This window comes from Molossus molossus, unplaced genomic scaffold (assembly GCF_014108415.1).
Source record: "Molossus molossus isolate mMolMol1 unplaced genomic scaffold, mMolMol1.p scaffold_m16_p_12, whole genome shotgun sequence".
Taxonomy (NCBI): Eukaryota; Metazoa; Chordata; class Mammalia; order Chiroptera; family Molossidae; genus Molossus; species Molossus molossus.
In genome coordinates, this window is record NW_023425347.1 from 73,779,479 (window position 1) to 73,806,207 (window position 26,729).

The following is a 26,729-nucleotide window of genomic DNA, read 5'->3' on the forward strand; positions in this document are numbered from 1 at the left end:
ACAGGAACCTTCTCACACTGCGGGTGGGAGTAGAAAACTTAAGAGTTGAAGTAATATATACCCTATGATGCAATAGTTTCACTGCCACTCTTTCGTAGAAAAATGTATACTTATGGACACCAGGACACATGTATATGACTGTTTATAATGGTATTTTTTTTTTAAGTAGAGGATTATTACTCATACATCTCACTATTCAGGCAAGAGTCTTACATTCATTAAATGAACTTATCTGAAATTATGTGCTCTTATGCTCTCTGTTGCTCAGGTGAGGATTAAAAAAAAGCATCCTAACCTATTAGATAGTTTGGAAGTTTCAATTTTCAAAAATAATAAAAACAATAAAAAACTCAGTTAAACACAGATGCAGTGAATAGAAGAAAACAAAGAAAAGAAGAAATGAAGTATTGGAATATTTGGCACATTGGATTGGTTCAGGATGATGAAAACATAATTTTCTTACTGTAAATAGAAAAGGAATAGATCCGTTCATAATATATTGTCCACATACTCCATACAAGAAAGCTAAAGGCCTTTGGGCCTTGTGATCATCAGTCATAGAGCCAACACTCAGCATTTGGAATGCTGGTAATGATGAAGTCAGACAACAAAAACACTGGAACAAACACTGTTATGGCAAAAGACATGTGCATCGTGGGTGGCTTCTCCAGCTTTAGGTTGGGATGAAGCACCAGGAAGGGGAACCAGTACAGTGTCTCATTGCTGGTGGTGGCAGAACAGCTCTCTAAGCCTATAGCATTCTTCTTAGTGTGCTGGAAACACACAAGATATCCGTAAGCCACAGAAAGAATAAATACTCTGGGGCGTTGCCTTACAGTGGAATGCTACACTGCAAAGCAAATAGGTGAATGAAGGGTATACACCATGATGTGGATGACTTTTCCAAACAAAGTAGATCATAAGAAGGCAGACACAGTTACATGTAGCGATTGGTTATATTTTAAAAATATACAGAAATAGGCAAAACCGAACTATATTGTGTGGGGTACATATATAGGTGGTGAAACTCTAAAAAAAAAGAGAGTAATTACCAAAATTAGAGACTACTGTACTGCTTAGATAGGAAGGTGATGGGATTATTGTGTGAAAGGAGCATTCAGAGGCTACTGGTATACAGGCAATGTGCTATTTCTTGTCCTGGGTGGTGGTTATATGGATAATCACTATAGAACAATTTGTTAAACTATATATTTATGTTTTATGTACTTTCCGAGTGTTATATTTCACAATAAAATGGTTTAAAAGCAATTAACTAGTATTGTGCTTTTTAAATCAATCTCATACATATGCCTGATATTAGCCAGAGACCCAGTGTTTGATCATCTCTGAGTGTATTTTAAAAAGTGAGCTCTAAGTTTGCAAAGCTGAAGTTCCAAAGTGATCTCAAAATGAGGGGAGGTATAATATGGAATGGTAACTCGACACAGGAAAAAGAGAAACAAACCTGGGTTTACATTCTGACTCCACAATTTGTTAGCTTTTTGATCTTGAACAGTTTTCCCATCCATAAAATGCTGACTCTTTCAGGGTTGTGGGGAGGTTTATAAGGAACAAAGTGGACACACTGTCAAGAAAAGGGAGCTGGGTATTGTGTATACGACTCTGCGTAGGAACCTGGCCTAAGGCACCAGGCCAAAGGTCGATGTCTCATTACTGAAAAGGCCAATATTTTACCCCACCATAAAGATTTAAAACAGAACAGCCCTGGCCGGTTTGGCTCAGCGGTTAGAGCGTCGGCCTGCGGTCCGGAGAGACCAGGGTTCAGTTCCCGCTAAGGGCATGTACCTTGGTTGCAGTTTGTCCCCGGCCCTGGTTGGTTGTGCGGGTGGCGACCACTCGATGTGTCCCTTTCACATCGATGTTTCTCTCTTTCTCTGTTCCTCTCTCTCCCTCCCACTCTACCTGAACAAAAAATGGAAAAAGGTCCTTGGGTGAGGATGATAAAAAAAAAATATATATTTAAAACAGAACAAAAAAAATCTTCTCCTTTCATCAAGCTATCATTTACCCATCTCTGAAAAACCCATTCATTAATTCAACAAATATTTGTAGGGTGCCAACCATCTATAAAGCTTCATGATGTGTGTTTTGTGGTCACTGAACCTTGAAAAATACATAGTAGTGCTTGAATACATTTAGAGTTGGACAGTTAATATGGTCTAAGAAAATGCATTTGAAGGGAAAGGTAAAAGGCAGGGAAATGTGATTAAGATTTGGAATTTAGTTTAAAACTACAAAGGTTTGAGGGAATATGATCAATATTCAAAAGATCATGAAGGATGAGGATAGGGAAGAGATTTATTCAAATAATCCTGGAACACTAGAACTCCCAGAAGAGCTTCCTTTGAAGTTTGGGGTGAATGACTAGTCATTTTCCTTTAGATCTCCCCTACTAGACTGTGAACTCCTGAATAGTCGGAAACTTTCTTAATCCTGCATGACCACAACCAGGCCGAGGACTGAACCTGCCCTAGACCCAAATCAAACCTGTGACCCTTGGGTCTGCAGGCCGATGCTGTAACTCCTGAGTCAAACTGGCCAGGGCCACACTTTAGCCTTTGTGAGCCATATGGTCTCTGTCAGCATCATTCAAATCTGTTGTTATAGTGAAAAAAATCCATTGATAATATGTAAACACACAGGTACAGCTCTTTGCCAATAAATCTTTATTTACAAAAACAGAAGGCTGGCAGGTTTTGACACAAGGGCCAACGTTTGCTGACCCCTGCACCAGGGCATAAGCACTGTGTATGTTCTGCCTACCATTAAACACTCAGTATCAACAAGATTTCCTGCTCTGTGAATACTGATGCTCAATAGACATTTGCTGAATGCTGAAAACCAAACTCTTAGATAGGAGCTCACAGAAACTAGGTACCTATATGTTTACAGAACTGAACCACAATAAAAAGGAAGTACTATTGTACATGGTGGTTCAAATTGTACATTTTTGTGGTTTATAAAATTTAGATGAATATGTGGATGGCAGTTCACATAGATTATTTTCAAACAAGTATGTTTGCGGGATGGTCCCCTAACTTTTGATGCTTTTGTGTCAGAAAGAACAACTTTGCATTCCTATAAATTATACCTTGATGCAGTTGATATTTGATTCAGCCAATAATAATGGATACACCTATTAGGGATAAATAAGTCTAGGGCAGGATAACCAGAGTTTGGGCTCAGGTCACTGAAATATAATAAGTGCTAAAATTTTAGGTAATAATTTCAAAAGCTTGTATGACTTTAAAATGTTTCCTATTTACAGGCTGACAGCACACATACACCCCCTCAGCCCCAAAGAAACAACTAAGCTGTGTACCTACTTGGTAGAGAAAAGTTAAAGGGGTCAGTCAACCATAGAGCACATATTGTCCTCCTATCTATGGACACTATCATGAATTATAACGTTGAGAAATTTTGATTCATTTTTCCCCAGGGCCAACTGAATTACAGAGACCCGTCAATGAAGGATGTGCCCACTAGAATTACCTTAACGCTTTCTTCCTGAAGTAAGCTATTCTGTTGCTTTAAATCCAAGTTCTTTCCTCGCTCATAGCGAAGCTCTTTCTCAGCTGAGTTGCATAGAACCTGGAGCCGGTGCAAATTCTGGCGAAGTTGTTGTACTTCCTCTTGCTGCTGGTATTTCAGTTTTTCTCTACATGATGCATTCTAAAACAAACATTTTAAAAGAGAAACATGGACAATTTGAAAAAAAAATACATGGGTTCAGGCTGTCAGAACCAGAATTGTCAGAATGTGGTTATTCACATGTTAGTTGTTCATATAATTTAACTCCCATTATATTAGAGCAAAAATATCAAAGAAATTATGTGAAATTAACTTCTTATTTTTCATATCAGAAGCATAGAACATTTTAGAGTAAAAAGCCTCTTCAGTGCAACAAAACGACTGTGACCAAGGAAGTCATGAGGGTTTTCTTTTTTATTTATTTATTTATTTTTTTTTATCCTCACCCGAGGACATTTTTCCATTTTTTGTTCAGGTAGAGTGGGAGGGAGAGAGAGGAACAGAGAGAGAGAGAGAAACATCGACGTGAAAGGGACACATCGAGTGGCTGCCACCCGCACGACCAACCAGGGCCGGGGACAAACTGCAACCGAGGTACATGCCCTTAGCGGGAACCGAACCCGGGTCTCTCAGGACCGCAGGCCGACGCTCTAACCGCTGAGCCAAACCGGCCAGGGCTCATGAGGGTTTTCTCATAGGTGGGCACACACCGGTGTGCGGAGTAGATAAAGAATTCAACCTTATCCAATTCAGTAGATAAGATGTACTTAGCGTTTCCTGAGTCCTGGTCCAGGATGCTTCCTATCTGTGACTTTTTGAAAAGCCCATGTCATTATTATATTTCTAGCTTGCTTACAACAGAATTTCCCAAGGCCTGCTAGTCCTTAATTTCCTATCTGGATTTACCCAGAAAGGTGGTCTAAATCCAACTTACTTGTCTTAGAGCTGCAAGTATCTAAAATCCCTAGAGAAAATTATTTAATGTAATTATAATGTAATTATTAAGAACCCTAGTTTTGGCATAAGAGACATTTGGGTTTCAATTTGAATCTATCACTTACTATTTGGGTGATTTTGGAGAATTACATAGTCTTTCTACATTTCATATTTCTCATCTTAAAGTGGGGATAATAATGACAACGACTGGATGGAATACAGGGTGAGGCAATGCAGGCAAGGACTTAGCATAATGCCTGGCAGTAACAAGCACTCAGTAACATTACCCATTACTGTTGAAGCTGCTTAACTTTACTTTAACTTCCTTCTTCTATCTGAAAACAAGAGTTTTCCTGACGCCTGGAGAGCCTTAATGACCACTCTAGCTTCTTATTTAACTATTATACAGCAGGTTTTAACAACTGATTAGCAATCTTCAGCCTAGATAGCTATTTAACATAACGAAACAGAGACATACAAAAGAACCCCATTTGTACCAATGCAACAAACACATTGTTAGCCTATTTTGTAGATGAAAAAAGCCAGAACAGTAGTTCTTCCTGTCTACATTTTCCAGACAAGTTACAAAAGTAAAAATGCAAATTATTTTTCAAAGGCAACTATGAAAGAAACTACCAGTCAGTTTATTAATTAAATTATCTGGAGTGTCAGTTTATTCATCTGCAAATTAAAGATATGGAACCAAATAAAATGATGTTAATGTCTCTTCCATCTTAAGGAATTCCTTAAGAATTTTTTTTTTTTCTTTATCCTCACCTGAGGACTTTTTTTTCCCATTTTTTGTTCAGATAGAGTGGGAAGGAGAGTGAGGAAGAGAAATAAAAACATCAATGTGAAAGAGACACATTGAGTGGTTGCCACCTGCACGACCCAACCAGGGCCAGGGACAAACTGCAACTGAGGTACGTGCCCTTAGTGGGAAAGGAACTTGGGTCTCTCTGAACCGCAGGTGGATGCTCTAGCCGCTGAGACAAACCAGCCAGGGCGGAATTCCTTAAGAATTTAAAACAAGTTGGAACCAGCATTAATTGTCTTAATTCTATAGGCTTAAAATCTAGCTTTTAATATTTTAAAATATTATCTTAATAAAATAAAAATGTAAACCAACCAAGATAATTTATTGATCCCAGTGACAAGATCATTCCTATTACAGAAACAGAGTAAAAGACTACTGGCTTTAAATGTTCCAGCCAGTGAACGTGGATAAACCAGCTATCGAAATCTATGAGTGTATCAATCATCACACTAAATCTGCTTGTTCTGACTCCCCACTCATCAAACGTCCATCAGATTTTGATTTATCATGCTTAGCTCTCTACATGTTCATTTAAACATGTCTGAATGATGTTTATAATTAATTATTACAGAATAGTAACTAATTGGCATTATAATTTTACCCAATAGTTTTGAAAGTTTGGTTTAATGTTAGTTTATCTCCAAAAAAAATCAAGCCTTGGAGGCTGTAAGTCTAAGGGCCAAACCTTAAATAAATTCACCAATATAATCTATGACTGAAACCCTAAGAAGAATTTTGAGAGCCAGCCTTTCTTAGGAAATTAACTTAACATAAGAACTGTACGCTTTTTAAAAATTTCTCAGTAATTGCAAGCAAATGGCAGCAGTTAAAAGGCCAAGCGCTAGCGGGATCCAAGATGGCGGCAGAGTAGGTAGAAGTTACACTCGCCTCCTCCCAGGACCAAACTGGAATTACAACTAAAATATAGAACAATCAACCTGAATAACCAACTGAAGACTAGCTGAAGAGAAGTTTTATAACCAAGGATTTACAGAAGAAGCCACACCGAGACTGGCGGGAAGGGCAGAGACATGAAAAGGGCTGGCCCCACACTCATGTGCAGCAACTGAGAATCTGGAGGGATATCAGAGGTCCCCCCTGAGACATGTGGGGATCTCAAACACATACTGGGTTCCCCAGCCAGGCGCAGCACCAGAGTCAAGAAGAGGAGGAGCCCACATAACATCAGGCTGTGAGAATCAGCAAGGATTCTGTCCACCAGGCAGAGACAGGAGTCTGCTAAAAACCCAGGTGCCCTCTTCCAGAGCGAGTGCACAAAATCTCATTTGCAGCCACTCTCCCTGGGCTCTGGAGGAGGGAGGGCACCTTTAGAGCAGACTAGAGTAGTGGGAGAACAGACTGGGCTGTGTGGCTCTTGGGAGAGAGCTGAAGGGACAGCCGCCAAGATTCCTGTGCTGAGTTCCTGCCCTTCCGTGCCCATAAACACCACCTTTCTTGGCTTGGTGCACACCCCTACATATGACATCGGCCTCGGGGAATGCAATAGCTCCACCCTCCCTACTCTCTATTTCTCCACCCTACTGAGCTCACACTTTGCAGAGGAGTCAACTCACTGCGGGGTGTAGAGGGCTGGGTGAATTCAGGGCATATCAGAGACTGAGTTGTGTGACTCTGGGGTGGGGACCATTCCCCTCTTCTCTGGAGCCTGACTTGGGCCATGTCCTCACAGGAAATCTACAAACCCCACCCTCCTAACTCCTGGCAGCCCCACTCTTCCAACCTCAGGCTCTGGAGGAGGTCTGGGCAGAATCCAGGGAAATTGTGTGGCTCTCAGGTAGGAGTCACTTTTCAATTGCATACCTAGCCAGTGCCACCATTCCTGTACAAAGCCCTCCCCTCACACAACCAAATCTAGGTCTGTTTGGGCCTCATAAACTCTGCTGGCCTCACCCTAAGGACTTCCTGAGATCCCGCCTAACCAAAAAGGTCTTTAGGCACTGGTGGGTAACAGCTGACCTTGGTGTACCCTAGGACTTTGCTAAATGGTCTCAGACCCAGCACCGGCACTGAGTGTGCATCTGTATCAATCTGGTAAACACTACTTGCCCCTACCTGGTGACTCACAGAGAACCTCCCTCACATAACTCGCATACCACCAGAGGTTCTTTCAGTGACCAAACCTAACAGGAAGCTGGCAGGCAAAGGCAGGTGGAGGCAGATCTTGGGGTGCCTTGGGCCTTTAGCTGACCAGCCCCAGGCTCGGTGTTAAAGGAAGCTGGCCTTGGTGCCCAGCTTGGCCCTTCCCATGCACACCAAGGCCCAATAGAGGCAGCCACAAACTCTGAATTGTCTTGTAGCTCCAAACAGCTTGCCTAGGGTCCAATATAGGCAGCATCTGACATTGACCTGCACTAGAATCCCTCTACAGAGGCCCCAGAACCAAAACACCTAGTGGTCAGCTTCAGACAACATTAGAGCAGGATCTAATTGGCAGCACATCCAGTGGGAGATGTCGGCAGGCACCAGACCCTGCTGAAACAAATTTTGCTTCATGTGGTGAGCACCCAGCCTGAGGATTGACTCCATGCACAGATGAGCCAACAGCAATCACGCTGCAACTACAATAGAAGGGCTCACATAACCCACACAAGGGACATTCCTGGAGCACCCAGCTCAGGTGATCAGGGAGATTGTGCCACTGGTTCCCACAGGACACTTACTACATAAGGTCACCCTACCAAAAGTGGGAGACATAGCAGATCTACCTAGTACACAGAAACAAACACAGAGAGGCAGCCAAAATGAGGAAACAAAGAAACATACTCCAAATGAAAGAACAGGAGAAATCTCCAGAAAAAGAACTAAATGAAATAGAGGCAAGCAATTCACCAGAGATAGAGTTCAAAATAATGGTTATAAAGATGTTTAAGGAACTTAGTAAGAACTTCAACAGCATATTAGAAAAACATGGAAACCATAAAAAAGAACCAGTCTGAAATGAAGAATACACTAGAGCAGTGGTTCTCAACCTTCCTAATGTTGTGACCCTTTAATACAGTTCCTCATGTTGTGGTGACCCCCAACCATAAAATCATTTTCGTTGCTACTTCATAACTGTAACTTTGCTACTGTTATGAATTGCCATCGGAAATATGTGTTTTCTGATGGTCTTAGGTGACCCCTGTGAAAGGGTTGTTCGACCCCCAAAGGGGTCGCGACCCACAGGTTGAGAACCGCTGCACTAGAGGGAATCAACATTAGGTTAGATAAAGCAGAGGATTGCATCAGTGATTTGGAAGACACAGTAGCAGGAAATACCCAATCAGAGTAGCAAAAAGAAAAAAGAATTTTAAAAAATGAGGATAGTCTAAGGCATATTTGGGACAGCATGAATCTTTTTTTTTTTTTTTTTTTTTTTTTTTAATCCTCACCCGAGGACATTTTTCCATTTTTTGTTCAGGTAGAGTGGGAGGGAGAGAGAGGAACAGAGAGAGAGAAACATCGATGTGAAGGGACACATCGAGTGGCTGCCACCTGCACAACCGACCAGGGCCGGGGACAAACTGCAACCGAGGTACGTGCCCTTAGCGGGAACCGAACCCGGGTCTCTCAGGACCGCAGGCCAACGCTCTAACCGCTGAGCCAAACCGGCCAGGGCGGGACAGCATGAATCTTAATAACATCCACATCATAGGAATACCAGAAGGCAAAGAGAAAGAGCAAGAAAATGAGAACTTATTTGAAGAAATAATGACTGAAACCTTCCCTAACCTGGTGAAGGAAAAAGAAACACAAGTCCAGGAAGTGCAGGCCCTTACCAAGACACATCATAATTAAAACAGCAATAGTTAAAGACAAGAGAGAATCTTAAAAGCAGCAAAAGACAGTTATCTACAAGGGAGCTCCCATAAGACTCAGCTCATTCCTTAACAGAAACATTTCAGTCAGAAGGGATCAGCATGCAATATTTAAAGTGATGAACAGCAAGGACCTACAACCAAAACTACTTTACCCAGCAAGGCTAAACAAATGCAAAATCACACACGGGTGCTCACCACACAAAGCAAAATTTAAAACTGAAGGAGAAATAAAGAGCTTCCAGGTAACAAAAAGCTAAAGGAGTTCATTACCACCAAATCAATACTACAAAAAATGTTAAAGGATCTTCTTTAAGGAGAAGAAAGGAAAAAAACCCACAGGTATATAGTCAGGAAGAATAAAATGGCAATAAATACATACTTATCAATAATTACTTAAAATGTAAAAGGCTTAAATGCTTTAATCAAAAGATATAGGGTAGCTGACTGGATAAGAAAACAAGACCCATACATATGCTGTCTACAAAAACCCACATCAGAACAAAAGACACACACAGACTAAAAGTAAAAGGATGGAAAAAGACATTTTATGCAAATAGAAATGAAAAACTTTTATCAGCCCAGCTGGTGTGGCTCAATGGTTGAGCATTGACCCATGCACCAAGAGGTCGGTGGTTCAATTCCCAGTAGGGGCATATGCCTGAGGCTGTGGGCCTGATCCCCAGTGGGGGGCGTGCAGGAGGTGGCCAATCAATGCTCTCTCTCATCAATGTTTCTACTCTTTCTCTTCCTCTCTTTCTAAAATCAATAAAGAAAAAAAACCTTTTATCAGACAAAATAGACTTTAAAACAAAGGCTATAATAAGAGACAAAGGTCACTACATAACAATAAAAGGAGCAATCCAACAAGAGGACAACAGGGTACATACCACAAAAATGCACACACAGAAGTAAAAAGAACAATCTATACTCACCAGTAGGTCAAAGAACCCTACACAGAAGGAGGTTCTAAAATTGTCACTGCATAGCTCACTGTAGAAAAAATAAATCTGTCTAAAATGCATTTTCGTCCTTGCCTACTTAAAGAAGTAAATGAAATAGTGTGGGTGACAGCACTTTGGGAAATATAAAGTTCAAAATATGCTATTGCTTTCCCGTAAGGTCTACATCTATCTTGTTTATTAGATCTCAAAACAGTTATCAGAAAGGTGTGTGTAGGGAAATCTTAATTTGTACAAGAATTAACCTGTAAAATTGAGGTGTAAGAAGTGAAGTGTAGCTGGTAGTCATTCCCTTCATTTCCTGAAGGCAGATCTCTGGTAAACAGCAAACGCCATGTTTATTTTTATTTAAAAAATATATTTTTTTTTCATTGATTTTTAAAGAGAGAGGAAGGGAGAGGGAGAGAGAAATAGAAATATCGATGAGAGAGACACATCAGTTGACTGCCTCCTACATGCCCCGCTACTGGGTGGGGATCAAGCCCGAAACCTAGGCATGTGCCCTGATCAGGAATGGAGCTGGTGACCTCTTGGTCCATGGGTTGACATTTAACCACTAAGTCACACTGGCTGGGCAACAAAAACCATATTTAAAACAATTCCATGCCCTGGCAGGTTTGGCTTAGTGGTTGGAGTGTCAGCCCACTGACCAGAGAGACCCAGGTTCAGTTCCACTAAGGGCATGGAGTTCAGTTGCAGTTTGTCCCTGGCCCCGGTTGGGGTTGTGTGGGTGGCAACCAGTTGATGTGTCTCTCTCACATCGACGTTCTCTCTCTCTCTCTCCCTCCTGCTCTATCTGAAGATAAATGCAAAAATGTCCTTGGGTGAGGATAAAAGAAAAATTCCGTATCTGTGGTCTTTTCTCTCCAAAACAAAGTATTTTATACATCTAAGCTAGGTACCAGCTGTAGAAAATGTGGCACAAATCCTGCCATTCCCTATCCTACCTGCCAGGGCAGACAGAGACAATTAATCAGCATTTGTTTTTTGTTTTTTTCCTGTTGAGCCTCAATGGAGCCTAAGAATCCTTTATAATAAAGTGCATCAACTGACAGGCTTAGTTCCAATTTTGGCTGCTATCTTATTACCAGACTGTGGTTATGATATTTTCAACAAATATGTATTTAATAATGACATAAATTATATTTGTATCCACAGCTGACCAGAAAAAATAGCCTGGCTAGGGCACGTGTTTACAGCACCCACCTTGGCGTTACCCCTGTGTCTCTGAGACTGAAGGAGGCTCTGATTTATACAGCTCAGCTCTTCTTTAAGCCTCACAATTTCCTCAGGCTTCAAAGTCAACTGCTGGTCTTCACTTTTCACATCTTGGTTCTGTTGTGAGTCCTCTTTCTGCCTCTCTCTTGGAAAAGTGCCCTCCTCTAGTGACTCCTCTGGAGTTTCCATCGGCTTATTTTCTCCTAGTTCAGAACTTGGTTAAATATAACAATAAAAAATATCAAAATGCTCATTCTACTGGCAGAATATAGAGGAAAAGAAAATCTACCAGTCAAGACAGTACTGCAAGCAAGATTTTCAACTTGAATACTATAGCAGATCAGTTATCTTATTCTTTTTTTTTTTTTATCCTCACCCGAGGACATTTTTGCATTTATTTTCAGATAGAGCGGGGGTGGGGGGTGGGGTGGGGAGAAGGGGTGAGAGAGAGAGAGAAACATCAATGTGAGAGAGACACATCGACTGGCTGCCACCTATACGACCCCAACCGGGGCCAGGGACAAACTGCAACCAAAGTACATGCCCCTAGTGGGAACCAAACCTGGGACACTCTGGTCCGCGGGCTGATGCTCTAATTGCTGAGCCAAACTGGCCAGGACAGTTATCTTATTCTTATAATTAAACCTTGAAAACAAATGAGTCGCCCTGGCCATTTTGGTTCAGCGGTTAGAGCGTCGGCCTGCGGTCCAGAGAGACGCAGGTTCAGTTCCCGCTAAGGGCATGTACCTCGGTTACAGTTTGTCCCCAGCCCTGGTTGGTCGTGTGGGTGACAGCCACTCGATGTGTCCCTTTCACGACGATGTTTCTCTCTCTCTCTCTTCCTCTCTCTCCTTCCCACTCTATCTGAACAAAAAGATGGAAAAAATGTCCTCGGGTGAGGATAAAACAAAACAAAACAAAAAAACCAAATGAGTCTTATTTTTTACTCACACTCAGGGAGATGACACCATAGACTTTTGCCCTACACCCAAACAACCAATTTAAGTGAGTTTTTTGTCTTTTTAACCTTTAGTATAGCATTGGGCAGACAGAGCTTATAAAGATTTTTTTAAAAAATCACTCAGCCCTGGCCTGTGTGCTCAGTGGTTAGTGTTGGCCCACACACAGAAAGGCATTGGGTTAGATTCCAGGTCAAGGGCATGTACCTGGGTTTCATATTCGATCCCTGGCCCTGGTTGAGGCACATGCGGGGGACAACCAATCGATGGGTCTCTCTCTCACAGATGTGTCTTTCTCTCTCTTCCCCCTCCTTCTCCCTCCCCCCTTCCACGCTCTAAAAAAAAATCAGTGGAAAATATCCTCAGGTGAGGATTAACAACAACAACAAAAATCACTCAATAAGCACTGGGCACTTTGACAGGCACTAGGGCTACAACAGGATATAATCCCTGCCCTAAGGAGTCTACAATTTAGTGAGAAACAATGATAAGTAAACAACTGATTAGATTAAATAACAGTAAGTAATCTGAGGCCTGATAGATAAGTAGGTACACACTAGGCAAATGTGAAGGAAGAGGTGTATGCATACTTGCATGTGTGTATGTATGCATATTGGGGAAGGGGGTGTTGGTACAGATAAGAACAGGGAAAAATAGTTCCGGGGTGACTAGTAACTAAGCTGTGTAAAAGCCCAGACGCAAAAAAGAGAAAGGTCTTTTGTATACCATATTGCAGGGAAACCAGCTGAGAGACTGTTGTAGTTATCCATGTAATAAACATCAGTGCCTACCTACTGACTAGCTCCTTTCTGATACTCTGAATCCTAAACCTGTCCATTTTAGGACTCTTTCCCATCAGCACTTAAACATACATAAAATTCCTCTTAACTCAGCTCCATATTCTTTTCTCCCCTCTACAACCACCTTTATTGGAAAGTGCTATCTACATTAACCATTTTCATGCACCATCCATTGGGCTGAGATCTAGGAAGCAATGTTTTCTGCCACTTTTTAGGACTACTTTTATGAAAGTCTTCAACCATCTTCTTATTGCTAAGTTCAGTAGTCACTTTTTATCCCTTATTTTATTTGACTTCTTGGCAGTACATGATGCTATTGACCATGACTTTCTTCTTGAAGTACTCTTTAATTTGGCTTCTGTAACACACTCTCTCCTGACTATTCTTCTCTGGCTTTTTTGTCTCAGTTACTTTTGGGAGGGGGATACACACACACACACACACACACACACACACATATTTAAAATATGTTTTTTGTTTTTGTTTTTTAGAGAGAGAGAGGAATGGAGAGAGAAGAAGAGGGAGAGGGAGAGAGAGAAACATCGATGTGAGAGACACACATCCACTGGCTTCCTCCTGCACGACCCAACCAGGGCTGGGAATCAAGCCACAACCGAGGTATGTGCCCTTGACCAGAATCAAACCTGAGACTCTTTGGTCCATGGGCCAATGCTCTAACTGCTGAGCCAAATCAGCCAGGGCTAAATATATTTTTACTGAATTTTTTTTGAGAGAGAGAATAGAACTTCATCTTTTTTTTTTTTTTTTTTTTTTTTAAACAAAGAGTATTTGGGTGATATTTCTGTGTCTTTGAACATGCCCTTTTTTGTTATCACATATGAGAGAAATTAGTTTGGCAGCTGGTACAATTCTTGAGTTACAATGATATTCCCTTAGTGCCACTGTCTTTTTTTTTTTTAAATAGATGAAGACCACACTTTTTTTTCTTTATTTATTTTAGAGAGAGAGGAAAAGAAAGAGAGAGATAAACATTGATGTGAAAGGGACACATCGAGTGGCTGCCACCCGCACGACCAACCAGGGCCGGGGACAAACTGCAACCAAGGTAGCGCCCTTAGCAGGAACTGAACCCAGGTCTCTCTGGACCAAAGGCCGACGCTCTAACCACTGTGGAAAAACCGGCCAGGGCTGTGCCACTGTCTTTTAGGATAGTGTTGCTGATGCATCTAATTTTCTTTCCATTTATTTTCAGACAAAGTAAGGTGGGGAGAGGGGAGAGAGAAACATCAATGTGAGAGAGACACATCGACTGGTTGCCTCCCGCACGACCCCAACCACGGCCAGGGACTGAAGTACATGCCTTTGAGACTCTTTGGTCTGCAGGTCAATGCTCTAACCACTGAACCAAACCGGCCAGGGCCTCTGCCTGCCTCTTCATCCTCATCGTCTCCTTCCCTGTTTCTTCTCTTCACACTCTATACTACAGCAGCACTGAGGTCACTTTTAAATTCCTGAAATAAAGCATGCTTTCTCTTGCACATCATATCTACCCTGAAGATCATTCCTTTTGCTTGGCCCTTGATTACTCATATTTCAGGACTCAATTTCAGTTGTCAATTCCTTTAAGGATATGTTCTGCTTTATTAGCCTGGGCCAGGGCCTCTGCCTAGTGCTTCCATGGTATCCAATACTCGCTATGTAACTATTTATCTCCCCCCATCAGGCTCTGTGGACCATAAGAATAGAAATTGTGTTTTATTTTGCATCCTCAGTACCCACCTACAATACCTGGCCCATGGCAGAATGCAATTGATTGTTAAATGAGATTGCGTAATGGCTCTGAGACAAGTAGAAACTTGCAGAGGGCACAGGAGATAAGCAAGCAGGGAAACGTTATGAGGAGAGAGGGAAGCATATGGCACATGGATTCACAGTCCCGGCAATGGGAAGCAGTTTACACCAAGTCCTGGAAACAGGTGGCAGCAAGGAGCTTTTTATAGAGAAGTCCAGTATCTTTTTCATGGCAAAGTTCCCACTTCCGAATGAATTAAGGATGTCCCCTGTGGCAACTATCCCTGCCAACGATCCCAAATCAGCTGGGTAGATTTTTGTCAGCTTTGATTAGTAATGTCAACTCCTTCTCTGGAAAGCATTCATATTGGCCATTTCGTCTCCACTGCCACTCACTCAATCTAGGCTACTATCTCTTCATCTGTGGCTCATACTGGGATTAATCATTCTGTCTTTCCTCTCCAATTCATCTAATATAGAGACATTAGAAAAATCTCCCTCAAAAACTCTGTAATAATACACTATTCTAATGCTCAAAATTAGGCTCGCCCCCACCCCCAACAAACCTAAATGCTGTGACCTGGCTTCTTGGCCCTTTGCTCTTGTGACCACTGTCTCACTGTCCCTGACCGTTTCTCCTGTATGCTCTTCGCCCTTCTGCAGCTAGGTAGGTTCCATGACTGTGAATCCTGGACTCAGAGCTCACTCTAAATTTAAAAGCCAGTTTTTAAGAGAACATAAAATTTAGGGTCCCAAAACTAGCAATTTCCTTTCGTAGAACATTTATTAAGATATTAATTTGGCCCTGGCCAGTTTGGCACAGCGGTTGGAGCGACGGCCCACTGACCAGAGGGTCCCGGATTTGGTTCCCACTAAGGGCACGTACCTCGGGTGCAGTTTGTCCCGGGACCCGGTTGGGGTCGTGTGGGTGGCAGGCAGTCAATGTGTCTCTCACATCAATGTTTCTCTCTCTCTTTTCCCCTATCTCTCCCTCCTGCTCTAGCTTAAGATAAATGCAAAAGTGTGCTTGAGTGAGAATGAAAAAAACAAAACAAAACAGATATAAATTTGGCTACACCAACACAATGTTTTCCCTATTCAGTGATGATGTATCCTTGAGTACGGTATATAAGTAAAAACTGACAGCTACTGTTTCCTTTCAATAATTCCAATTTAGGCTTTTGCCCAGGCAAAATTTGATTGCATCTATTAGTTTTTATGCCAAAACAGTAGTGCATTTGCCCAAGCCTCAAAGTTTCCGTGAAAGATACTTTTAGTGAAAAAGAGAAATACAAGAGTTAGAGGACAAGATTAGGAGGAGGAGGAGGAGGAGGAGGAGGAGGAGGAGGAGGAGGAGGAGGAGGAGAAAGGTTCTCAAAACAATGATCAGATACAATGTTAAATAAAATAGCAAAAAACAAACCTCTCTTCAGAGTATAGTCTTAATTATGCTAAAAGATACATATACATTTATGTGTACAGAAAGAAAAAAACAAGAAAGAAAATTCAGGATGTTAACATTCTCTATGATGGGACTTATGGGTTATTATAATCTCCTTATAATATTTCATGCTTAACAAACTTGCTATAAAAATTATATATTTATTTTTTAAAAGCAGGAAAATGTTTTAAAATGCAACAATATACTGGAAGACAAACTTTTTGGGGAATGCTTGCTTACAACAAATTTTTCCACTCACATCATTTGGAGTTGAATGTCAAATTAATTATAACAGTCAAGTCTAATAAAATGTACTGTCCAAATAATTAATGTAATATGGGATTTTCTCAATTTACCAGACTTCCTCTCTCTCTTCCTTTCGGCTTTGAATCTCAACTTCCGAAATTGGTACTTTAGACGCGAGAGCTTTACAGATATTTTCACTTATAATAAAAGTTGCAGCTGCAGTGTTTATCCCTACAGTAAAATTGTTTAATTGTACAAATTCTTCTGCAAGCTTCAAGACCTGTGAAGTTAAGTAAAAAGACAAATATTCTATTTTTCATATTTTTATATATAATTGTGAAAAAATATATTGATTCTATTAAATGATTAAATAGTTATTGCCTTAAGTAATAGAAGCTGACATCCGCCCTGGCCAGTTTGGCTCAGTGGTTGGAGCATCAGCCTGCGGACTGGAGAGTCTCAGTTTTGGTTCCTGCTAAGGGCATGTACCTTGCTTGCAGTTTGTCCCCGGCCCCAGTTGGGGTCGTGTGGGTGGCAACCACTCGATGTGTCTCTCTCGCATGGATGTTTCTCTCTCTTCCCTCCCTCTCTCTCTCCAGCTCTATCTGAAGATAAATGCAGAAATGTCCTCGGGTGAGGATAAAAAAAAAAAAAAGAAGCTGACATCCTAAGTTTAAGTGTTCATCCAATTTAATACTTTGCAGTTGTTATATAATCTAAAACATTTTTACCACAGGGTGATAGATCTGTTTTTTAAAATAAAAGGGTATTTTTTGTTTCTGGGGTTGGCTTCACAGAATGCTGTTTAGGGTTTTGTTCTATCTTTTAACATGAACAAAAATGTGACCTACAGTTTTACACTATTATTACACATTTTTGTTCTCAAGTTTTGAATGTATTTCATTGATTCATAAAAGCAATATAATATATTGCTATAAGAAAACATTAGATTGAATATAATACATACATTACACAGTACAAATTTCTTCCAGTCTGATCCTGTTTGCCTGGAAACATTTGAACATGTAAAGGCTCCTAGACTATCATAGTGGTTCTCAAACTTTAGCGTATAAGAGCGTCGATCACCTGAGGTGTTGAAACATGTAGTCTGCCCCACCCTCAGATTCAGAGTCAGTGGTCTGGGCTGAAAAATAGGAATTTGCACTTTAAATAAGTCTCCCAGGTAATTCTGATGAGGGTGGATGTACCTGCTCTGTTGTGTGATTTGGTAAAACATTTATTTAGGATTTCTTTTTTCCCTCCGTTTTTTTGACAAATAGATTCCTTTCCTCAAAGGTTGCTCTTTAGAAAAGGAAAGAACACCTCCAGAAGGCAGAAGAAAGGCTAGATGAGGTATAGTTCTAAGAATGGAAATGAATCCCCATTAAAGGACTGCACTAAAATAGACATCAACCTGTTTGACTTCCATTCTGAGCTCATTTGCAAATGCAAAGTTCCTACAGTAGCTGTGTTTGATTCTAAAAACACAATGAATTTAATTCTAAAAATCAATCTAAGTTACTATAAGAGATTCCTCTGGTTTACTAAGCTTTTCACTTCTCTGAAGAGAAACTACAGTGTGTGATATAGACTCTAATCTCATAAATCCATATATTCTCATATGAACTAGCACCTCTCCAGGGGAGAGTGTTGGTCTTGAACTGGAGAGGGAAGATATGGATCGGTGAGAGCCGACAGCACATTTATTTATTTTTTATTTTTATTTTTTATTTTTTTATCCTCATCCAAGGACATTCTTTGATATTTTGTTCAGATAGAGTGGGAGGGAGGAAGGGAGGGAGGGAGGGAGAGAGAGAGAGAGGGAGAGAGAGAGAGAGAAAGAGAGAGAGAGAAACATCGACGTGAAAGGGACACATCGAGTGGCTGCCACTCACACGACCCAACCAGGGCCGGGGACAAACTGCAACCAAGGTACGTGCCCTTAGCGGGAACCGAACCCGGGTCTCTCCGGACCACAGGCCAACGCTCTAACCGCTGAGCCAAACCGGCCAGGGCCCGACAGCACATTTAAAGCATTTTAAGCATGAGTGACATGATCAAAGGCACTGGTGTGGAACTGAGTATAGAGCATTGGAGCGGAAGTGAGAATATTCTCATTGGAGTAGAGGCTACAAGATGAGGAACTGAGGAAATAAGGGTAAGATAGAAGGGAAGAGTCACTTTATGATGGAACTTTAAAGAGAAGAATTCTTTTTATTTTATTAATATTTTTTTTACAGATGTCCCTCCTTTTTCTGCCATTGACACTCTCCACCCCACTCCTGTCCCCTCCCCCACCTTCACTGTAACTGTTGTCTGTGTCCATTGGTTATGCATACATGCATGTAAGTTCTTTGGTTTATCTCTCCTCCCGCACAACCCAACTGGGGCCAGGGATCAAACCCACAACCTGGGTACGTGCCCTTGACCAGGAATTGAACCCATGACTCTTAGGTCTGTGGGCTGAAGCTCTAACTGTTGAGCCAAACAGGCCAGGTCAAGAAGAATTCTTAATAGGTTTGCACTACTTTTGTAAGCAGACCGAAAAAAAAGACAGAGATTTCAAAATGCTACTTAATCATTTTTTATGGTGAATGTAAAATCTTAAACATTGTGGTTAATAAATTTTAGTTTCTTAAGGAAAAAGCCAAAAGGAATTTAAACTTGATATTATAGCAAATTGAGGACTGCTGAAGGTTTCTGAAGAGGATGGTGACAATAATACTGTTTTCTAGGTGTTCTGGATTTTCACATGATGGTGTCTATCTTAAGTAGGCAGAATCTTTGCTCTTTATCATGAAGAGTTAAATCGACAGAACCTTCCATGACACAGATGTTGTGAAGCAGGACCACTTCTGTGCCACAAGCTCCTCCTTACCAAAATTTTATCTCAGTGACATAGCTCAATCTAATACTCAGCCATACTTTAGGTATATAAAGTATTAAATTGATTGTTCCTCTTTCTGCTTGAGGCCCTAGAGAGGGAGGACAAAGTTTAGGCTGAGAATCACCAGGCAGCATGGCAGCTGTTTAATATCTCCCAGCCTAGGGTTCTTATTTGTAAACTGAGGATGCTGGCTTGTATGATCATGTCCCATCCAGCCCGAAATTCTGTGACTATGAGTCTAGGTATTATGACCCAAACAAAATGACAGCTTATAAATCAGGGGCTTTATTAGATATTTATTAATTGCAAAGGGAACGATAACAACTTTACAGGGGAGAAATCTGACAGGCAGTATCTTAACCAAAATGATCAACATTAACATCACTAGCAATAAGATAGAAAGATGTCATGTGTCTCTTGATATAATGCTCTGAGAACACAATATCACTGCTGTAGTATTCCTGCCAAAAATATGTAACCTGAATTATATTGTGAGGAAACAGTAGACAAATTCAAATGGAAAGATATTCTACAAAATAAGGTCTGTACTCTTCAAAATATCAAAGTCATGAACAACAAAGAAAGACTGAGGAACTGTTGCAGGTTAAAGGAGGTACAGAGAGATGTAATGTATGCTCCTGGATTGGATCTTGGACTAGAAAAAAAATGTTGTTCTTTTGTAATAGAGTAGAACAATTGGTGAAATTCAAATATGAGCTGGAGATCAAATTAGATTAATATCCTGATTTTGAAACTTGTACTGTGATAAAGAGATGTCATTATTTTTAGCAAACATACATAGACATATTTAGTGGTAAAGGAGTACTAACTATGTCTCCAACTTACTCTCGAAGGGTTCAGAAGATAAAGAGTGTGTGTGTCTGTGTCTGTGTGTGTGTGTGCGCGCGCACACAGAAAGAGCATGACAAAGCAAACATGGTACCATGTTAACATTTGGAGGAGTGAAGGTATACAGGAATTCTTTGTAGTATTTTTGCAACTTTTCTGTAAGTCTGCAATTATTGCAAAACAAAAAGGTTTTGTTTGTTTGTTTGTTTGTTTTTTAATAAGAGAGAGGGAGAGAGAAAGCCAGATCACCAGGATAGTGATCTGGATCTCTTGTTTTTATATTACATTCTCTTGCCTCAGTACATCCTCTGTGTGAAATTTTTGGATATCTTAAAAGACAAGATCCTTTAGTTGTACAGTGTGAAGATAAACCAGCTTGCTGACAACGTCCCCCAAACAAAGCTTAGGCCGTGTCCTACGTTACCTACCCTCCCAGGCAGCAAATCCTGTGTTCTGGACCTTTCCCTTCCCAGGTCACACACTATTTTATCTATGTCCCATCCCAGGCCCTCAGTAGCTTGTTCTCTGCTTTCAGTGTAACAACTTCATATAGGATAAATTAGGCCTTGATTTAATCCTTTGCTTTGCACGTGGTGCTAAAATATAACAATATATTTTAACTATTGTGTTCTGGCCTGTACTCCTTACCATTTTAATCAAGAACAAGACAGTGATTAAGGATAAAAATTTTCAGCCAAGAGTTGGTGATAACCTAATTGGTGGGACTCCAGAAATTACACTACAGGCAACCTCTCCATCTAGTGTTGCACTAACCCTGGTTTGGTAGCCGTTTTTATGCTTGGAAAATAAATGGGGGGGAGGGGAGGTCAGGACATTTAAATGTTTTCCTAATTCTAAGTATAAGCCTAATTTCAGTATAACTGACAAAACTGTTTTGATTCTAAGTTTTAAAGGCAAAGATATTTAAGTAAACTTTTATATGTTTATATGTTTTTGCATTTTTTAACTGTGCTAAAATACACCTAATATAAAATTTCCATCTTAACCATTTTTAAGCATATAGCTCAGTGGTATTAAATACATTCACATTGTTGTGCAATCACCACCACTATCCATCACTACTACTCTCTTTATCTTGTAAAACAAACTCCATACCTATTAAAAACAATTAACACCCCATTCTTCCCTCTCCCTAGCCCCAGCAACCACCATTACACTTTCTGTCATTGTGATTTTGACTGCTCTAAGTAACTCACATAAGTGGAATCATACAGTATTTGTCTTTTTGTGATTGGCCTGTTCCACTTCTCATAATGTCCTTAAGGTTCATCCATGTTATAGCATATTGCAGAATTTCCTCTTTTTAAGGCTGAATAATATTCCATTGTATGTATATTATCCATTCATCCATTGGTGGATACTTGGGTTGCTTCCACATTTTAGATATTGTGAATACTGCTATGAACATATCCCTTTGAGACCCTGCTTTTAATTCTTTTGGGTGTATACCCAGAAGTGGAATTGCTGGATATGATAATTCTACTTTTTTTTTTTTTTTATCCTCACCTGAGGACATTTTTTCCCTTTTTTTTTATTTTTTTTTATTCAGACAGAGCAGGAGGGAGAGAGAGGAAGAGAGAGAGAGAGAGAGAGAGAGAAAGAGAGAGAGAGAGAGAAACAGCGACGTGAAAGGGACACATCGAGTGGTTGCCACCCGCACGACCCAACCAGGGCCAGGGACAAACTGCAACCAAAATACATGCCCTTAGTGGGAGAACCAAACCTGGGTCTCCCTGGACCACAGGCCGATACTCTAACCTCTGAGCCAAACCGGCCAGGGCAATTCTACTTTTTTCTTTACTGATATTAGAGAGAGAGAGAGAAACATAGATGAGAGAGAACATAGATTGGCTGCCTCCTGCATGCCCCCCACCGGGTTTCAGGCCCACAACTTGGGCATGTGCCCTGACTGGGAATTGAACTGGCAACCTCTTGGTACATGGTCGGGCGATATGAAGATGAAGGCAAAAGTGTCATGCTATTTTTTTTTTTTTTTATCCTCACCCAAGGACACTTTTGCCTTCATCTTCAGATAGAGCAGGAGGGAGAGAGGGAGGAGGAGAGAGAGAGAAATATCGATGTGAGAGAGACATATCGAGTGGCTGCCACCCACATGACCCCAACCAGGGCCAGGGACAAACTGCAACCAAGGTACATGCCCTTAGGGGGAACCAAACCCATCTCTCTGGTCTGTAGACCGATGATCTAACTGCTGAGCCTAACTGGCCAGGGTGATAATTCTATTTTTAAATAAACCTTTTACATTATAGTATGTGCTCCAAAAATTAAGTCATTAGGAAGCTGATTTAATGTAAAAAAAAAAAAAAAAAAAGGTAACTGATCTTAAGAGTAAAGTACTGGCTGAAGTCTGAATATTTATTTTAAAATTCAGCTTGATTTATAACACACACTATATAGCAATTTATTTTATAATAATAAAAGAAACTCCAATTTCCTTTTATCTTATTCTCATAAAAGATATGTCATGTATCAAACATGTAAATACTTAAGAATTCAGTCTCACCTTTGTTTCTAATTCAGAATTCTCTTTTTGTAGCAGGTTATATGCTATTATTAAATGATCTTCTGCTGCCCCTGGAAGACTTTGAATTTCATTATAAAGATATATAAGTTCTGACTTTGATTTTTGCAATTCCTGATGAAGAAATGAAGATATTTAGTAGAATAAGATAAGACTTTCCCCATAAAAGGTTTAATATATCTAAAAAGGAATCTTTGGAGTGATCCTGACAAATTTCTTGTTTTAAATACAGAAAGTGGTCAAAAGTAGGTTTACAGTTGTGAGTACACAAAACACAGAGTTAATAAAGCTATTGTAATCATCATAACCTGCATGTCTTTCCATACGAACAACTGTAAACCTACTTCTGCCTGCCCCTGTATCTCAACCTATCCTCTGGTAGCAGGCTCTTTTCTTAGCAGTTAAAATAAAGGTTACTTAAATCAGTTAAACTGAGCATTTTTAAAAAATCCTCACCAAATGATATGTTTATTGACTTTAGAGAGAAAGGAAGGGAGAGAGAGAGAAATATTAATGTGAGAAAGAAACATCCATCAGTTGCCTCTGGTACACACCCTGACCAGAGATGGAACATGAAATCTAGGTATGTGCCCTGACCGAGAATCAAACCGCAACCTTTTGGTGTACAGGACGACACTTCAACCAAATGAGCCCCCTGGCCAGGGCCTGAACTGAGCAGTCTTAATTTCTATCATTCACAGGTTGAAAGCCTGGGATTTTGAGAGTCATTCCTGCTTTGTGCAAAGCTTATACAGAGGTAAATTCTTCAGCAATTCCTGCATTAGTTTTAATATGTTTATAAAAGTACCTTTTTTAAAAAGTTGCCTTTTATAGAGCAATGTGCTACAAGGTTTACCTTTAATCTTGTGACAACCCTGTGAGGTAGGGTTATTGAAACTGAGGTTCAGAGAACTTAAGTGACCTGTCTAAGTTCACATAGCCTGAAAGTGGTAGAGCTGAGATTCAAACTGTGTTCTTAACTATAAATTATCCTACCTACTTCATAATGTATATTCAGTGACTTAATCAACTAAGGTTTCCTCTAGTCCTCTGATTTTTCTTTTTCCGTGACAGAAAATATTTTAGCTACATGTAGATTCTTAATAATTTCTACATTGATGACATGAATATGCAGTATTTGACTGGTGGATGACTGGGGCATGAGAGTCAGTCTGTAGTGCTCTATGAAGAGAATAGGTGATATAAAATTTACTTTAGGAGAGGAGCAACTTAGTATATTCCCAAAGCCTTAAGATCAGAGAGGGAAGAGAATGTCGATGAGGAAAGCATTGGGCAAAAAGGAGAAGAGGGCAAGTGGTATCACTTTCCTACCGCATTTTATGGAAAATTCCTATAGGTCAGCAGGATGGGATTTGGGACATTGGCTTTCACCCACCCTGACAGCTGTCATTGTCCTCGAAGTTGGTGATCGAAATGTCCATGAACTCACTTTCAGGTAGGTCTCTTCCAAACACAGGCTGGTTATGTCCCCTAATAGACCTTTCCAAGATGGCAGGACATGTGGTTAAAAGGAGAAACAAGTCCCTGACACTATGACCACCATAATAAACACCTGCTTCTTAAAGGGCTGTTCTTGACTAGTGCTAGAACTCAGCTTGGGGAAACAGACATCCCCCTATTACTAATAGAAATACATCTTCTATAGCTATAATTTATTTTAAAATAAAAATAAATGATAACATTAAATTCCTAAATTAGAAATGTAAAAAGAGGAAAATAACATCCTAAATGACAAAATACCTCACTTTCAACTTCCAAAGCCTTCTGTACAGTATTAAGATCAGATGTCAATTGCTTTCTCCTTTCTCTCTCCTCTGACAACTCACTTTCAAATATTTCCATTTTTTATTGGTTCATTTTCAAAATCTGCAAAAGGATTTTTATATAATTAATCTTATATACAGTTACATTTCCTATAAATTCTGATAATAATTCTCTGCCTAACTCAATTATAAAGTCATCTAGGGTAGACTGAAAGCTGGGAAAACTAGTTCACAGTATCACAGCTCATAAGATACATTTTTTCTCTCTAAGCCTGTTTTGTCAACAATAGAATGGAGCTAATATTTGTCCTATGTACATTACAGCCATCAGAATAGGTGTAAAACGTGAGTCTGAAAGTATTTTGTAAATTTTAAGCACCCACCAAATATAAGGTATTGTTGAAATCTTACCAAATTGATAATAATATCAGTTACTATTTAGTGCTTACCATATGTCAGGTATTATGGTAAATACTTTATATGCATTATCTCATTTTGTTTTCCCAGGATTCCTATGAGATTGGAACTATTATTATATTCTCTTAACAGAGAACGTAGGTGAGGCTCAAATATATTAGGTAATTTGCCCAAGGTCACACAGCCAACACTGGGATTCAAACCAAGTCTAACTTATAAGCCCTTGTTTTATTTTATTTTTATTGAGTTATAATTAACATATAACATTATATTAGTTTCAGGTGTACAACATGATTTGATCTTTGTGTATTTTGCAAAATGATCACAACAGTATAGTTAACAACTGTCACCATAGTTAAAAAATGTTTTCCTGCCCTGGCAGGTTTGGCTCAGCAGTTGGAGTGTCGGCCTGCAGACCAGAGAGTCCTGGGTTCGGTTGCCACTACAGGCACATACAAAAAAAAAAAAATGTTTTCCTTGTATAAGAACTTTCAAGATCCACTCTCCTAGCTATTTTAAAATATGCGACACTGGCCCTGGCCAGTTTTGCTCAGCGGTTAGAGCGTCGGCCTGCGGTCCGGAGAGACCCGGGTTCGGTTCCCGCTAAGGGCACGTACTTCGGTTGCAGTTTGTCCCTGGCACTGGTTGGTCGTGCGGGTGGCAGCCACTCGATGTGTCCCTTCACGTCGATGTTTCTCTCTCTCTCTCTCCCTCCCACTCTATCTGTACAAAAAATGGAAAAATATCCTCAGGTGAGGATAAAAAAAAAAAATATGCGACACTGTATTATTAACTACAGTCTCCATGCTATACATTACATCCCTGAATTATTCATTTTATAACTTGGAATTTGTATCTTTTGAACCCCTTCACCCATTTCCCTCAGGCAACCACCAATCTGTTTTCTATATCCACAAGCTCAGTTTTTGTTTGTTTTTAGATTGTACATATAAGTGAGATCATACAGTATCTGACTTATTTCACTTATCATAATGCCTTCAAGGTCCACTCATGTTGTAAATGGCAAGATTTCCTTTTTTTATAGATGAATAATATCCCACTGGAGATATGTACCACATTTTCTTTATCTATTCATCCACCAGTGAACATTTAGGTTGTTTCCATATCTTGGCTATTGTAGATAATGTGGCAACAAACTTGGGGGAACATATATCTTTTCTTTTAAAAAAAATGATTTTAGAGGGAGAGGGGAAGGAAGAGAGAGAAAAACATCAATTTGTTGTTCCACTTATTGATGCATTCATTGCATTCACTGATTGATTCTTGTATGTGCCCTGACTGGGGATTGAACCTGAAACCTTGGTGTATCAGGACAATGGTCTAACCAACTGAGTTACCTGGCCAGAGGCATCTTTTCAAATTAGTGTATTCATTGTTTTTGGATAAATGCACATAACTGGAATTGCTAGATCATACGGTAGTCCTACTTTTAATTTCTTAAGGAACCTCCATACTGTTTTCCATAGTGGCTGTACTAACTTATATTCCCACCAACAGTGCACAAGAGTTCCCTTTTCTCCACATCCTCACCAACACTTATTGTCTTTTTTATAATAGCCGTTATAACAGGTGTGAGGTGATAGCTCACTGTGGTTTTGATTTGCATTTCCCTGGTGATGTTAAACATCTTTTAATGTACCTGTTGGCCATCTGTTTGTCTTTTTTGGAAAAATGTCTATTCAGATCCTCTGTCCATTTTATTTTATT

General features: G+C 40.1%; 1 protein-coding gene across 1 annotated transcript in view; it reads right to left on the bottom strand.

Annotated features, from left to right (window-relative positions):
- CCDC30 (coiled-coil domain containing 30) overlaps positions 1-26,729 on the bottom strand; it is a 101,666-nt gene that overhangs the window by 36,267 nt on the left and 38,670 nt on the right. The window contains exon 9 of the mRNA XM_036256208.1: positions 3,514-3,693. Coding sequence (XP_036112101.1) covers positions 3,514-3,693 — 180 coding nt within the window. The remainder of the gene's footprint in view (positions 1-3,513; positions 3,694-26,729) is intronic.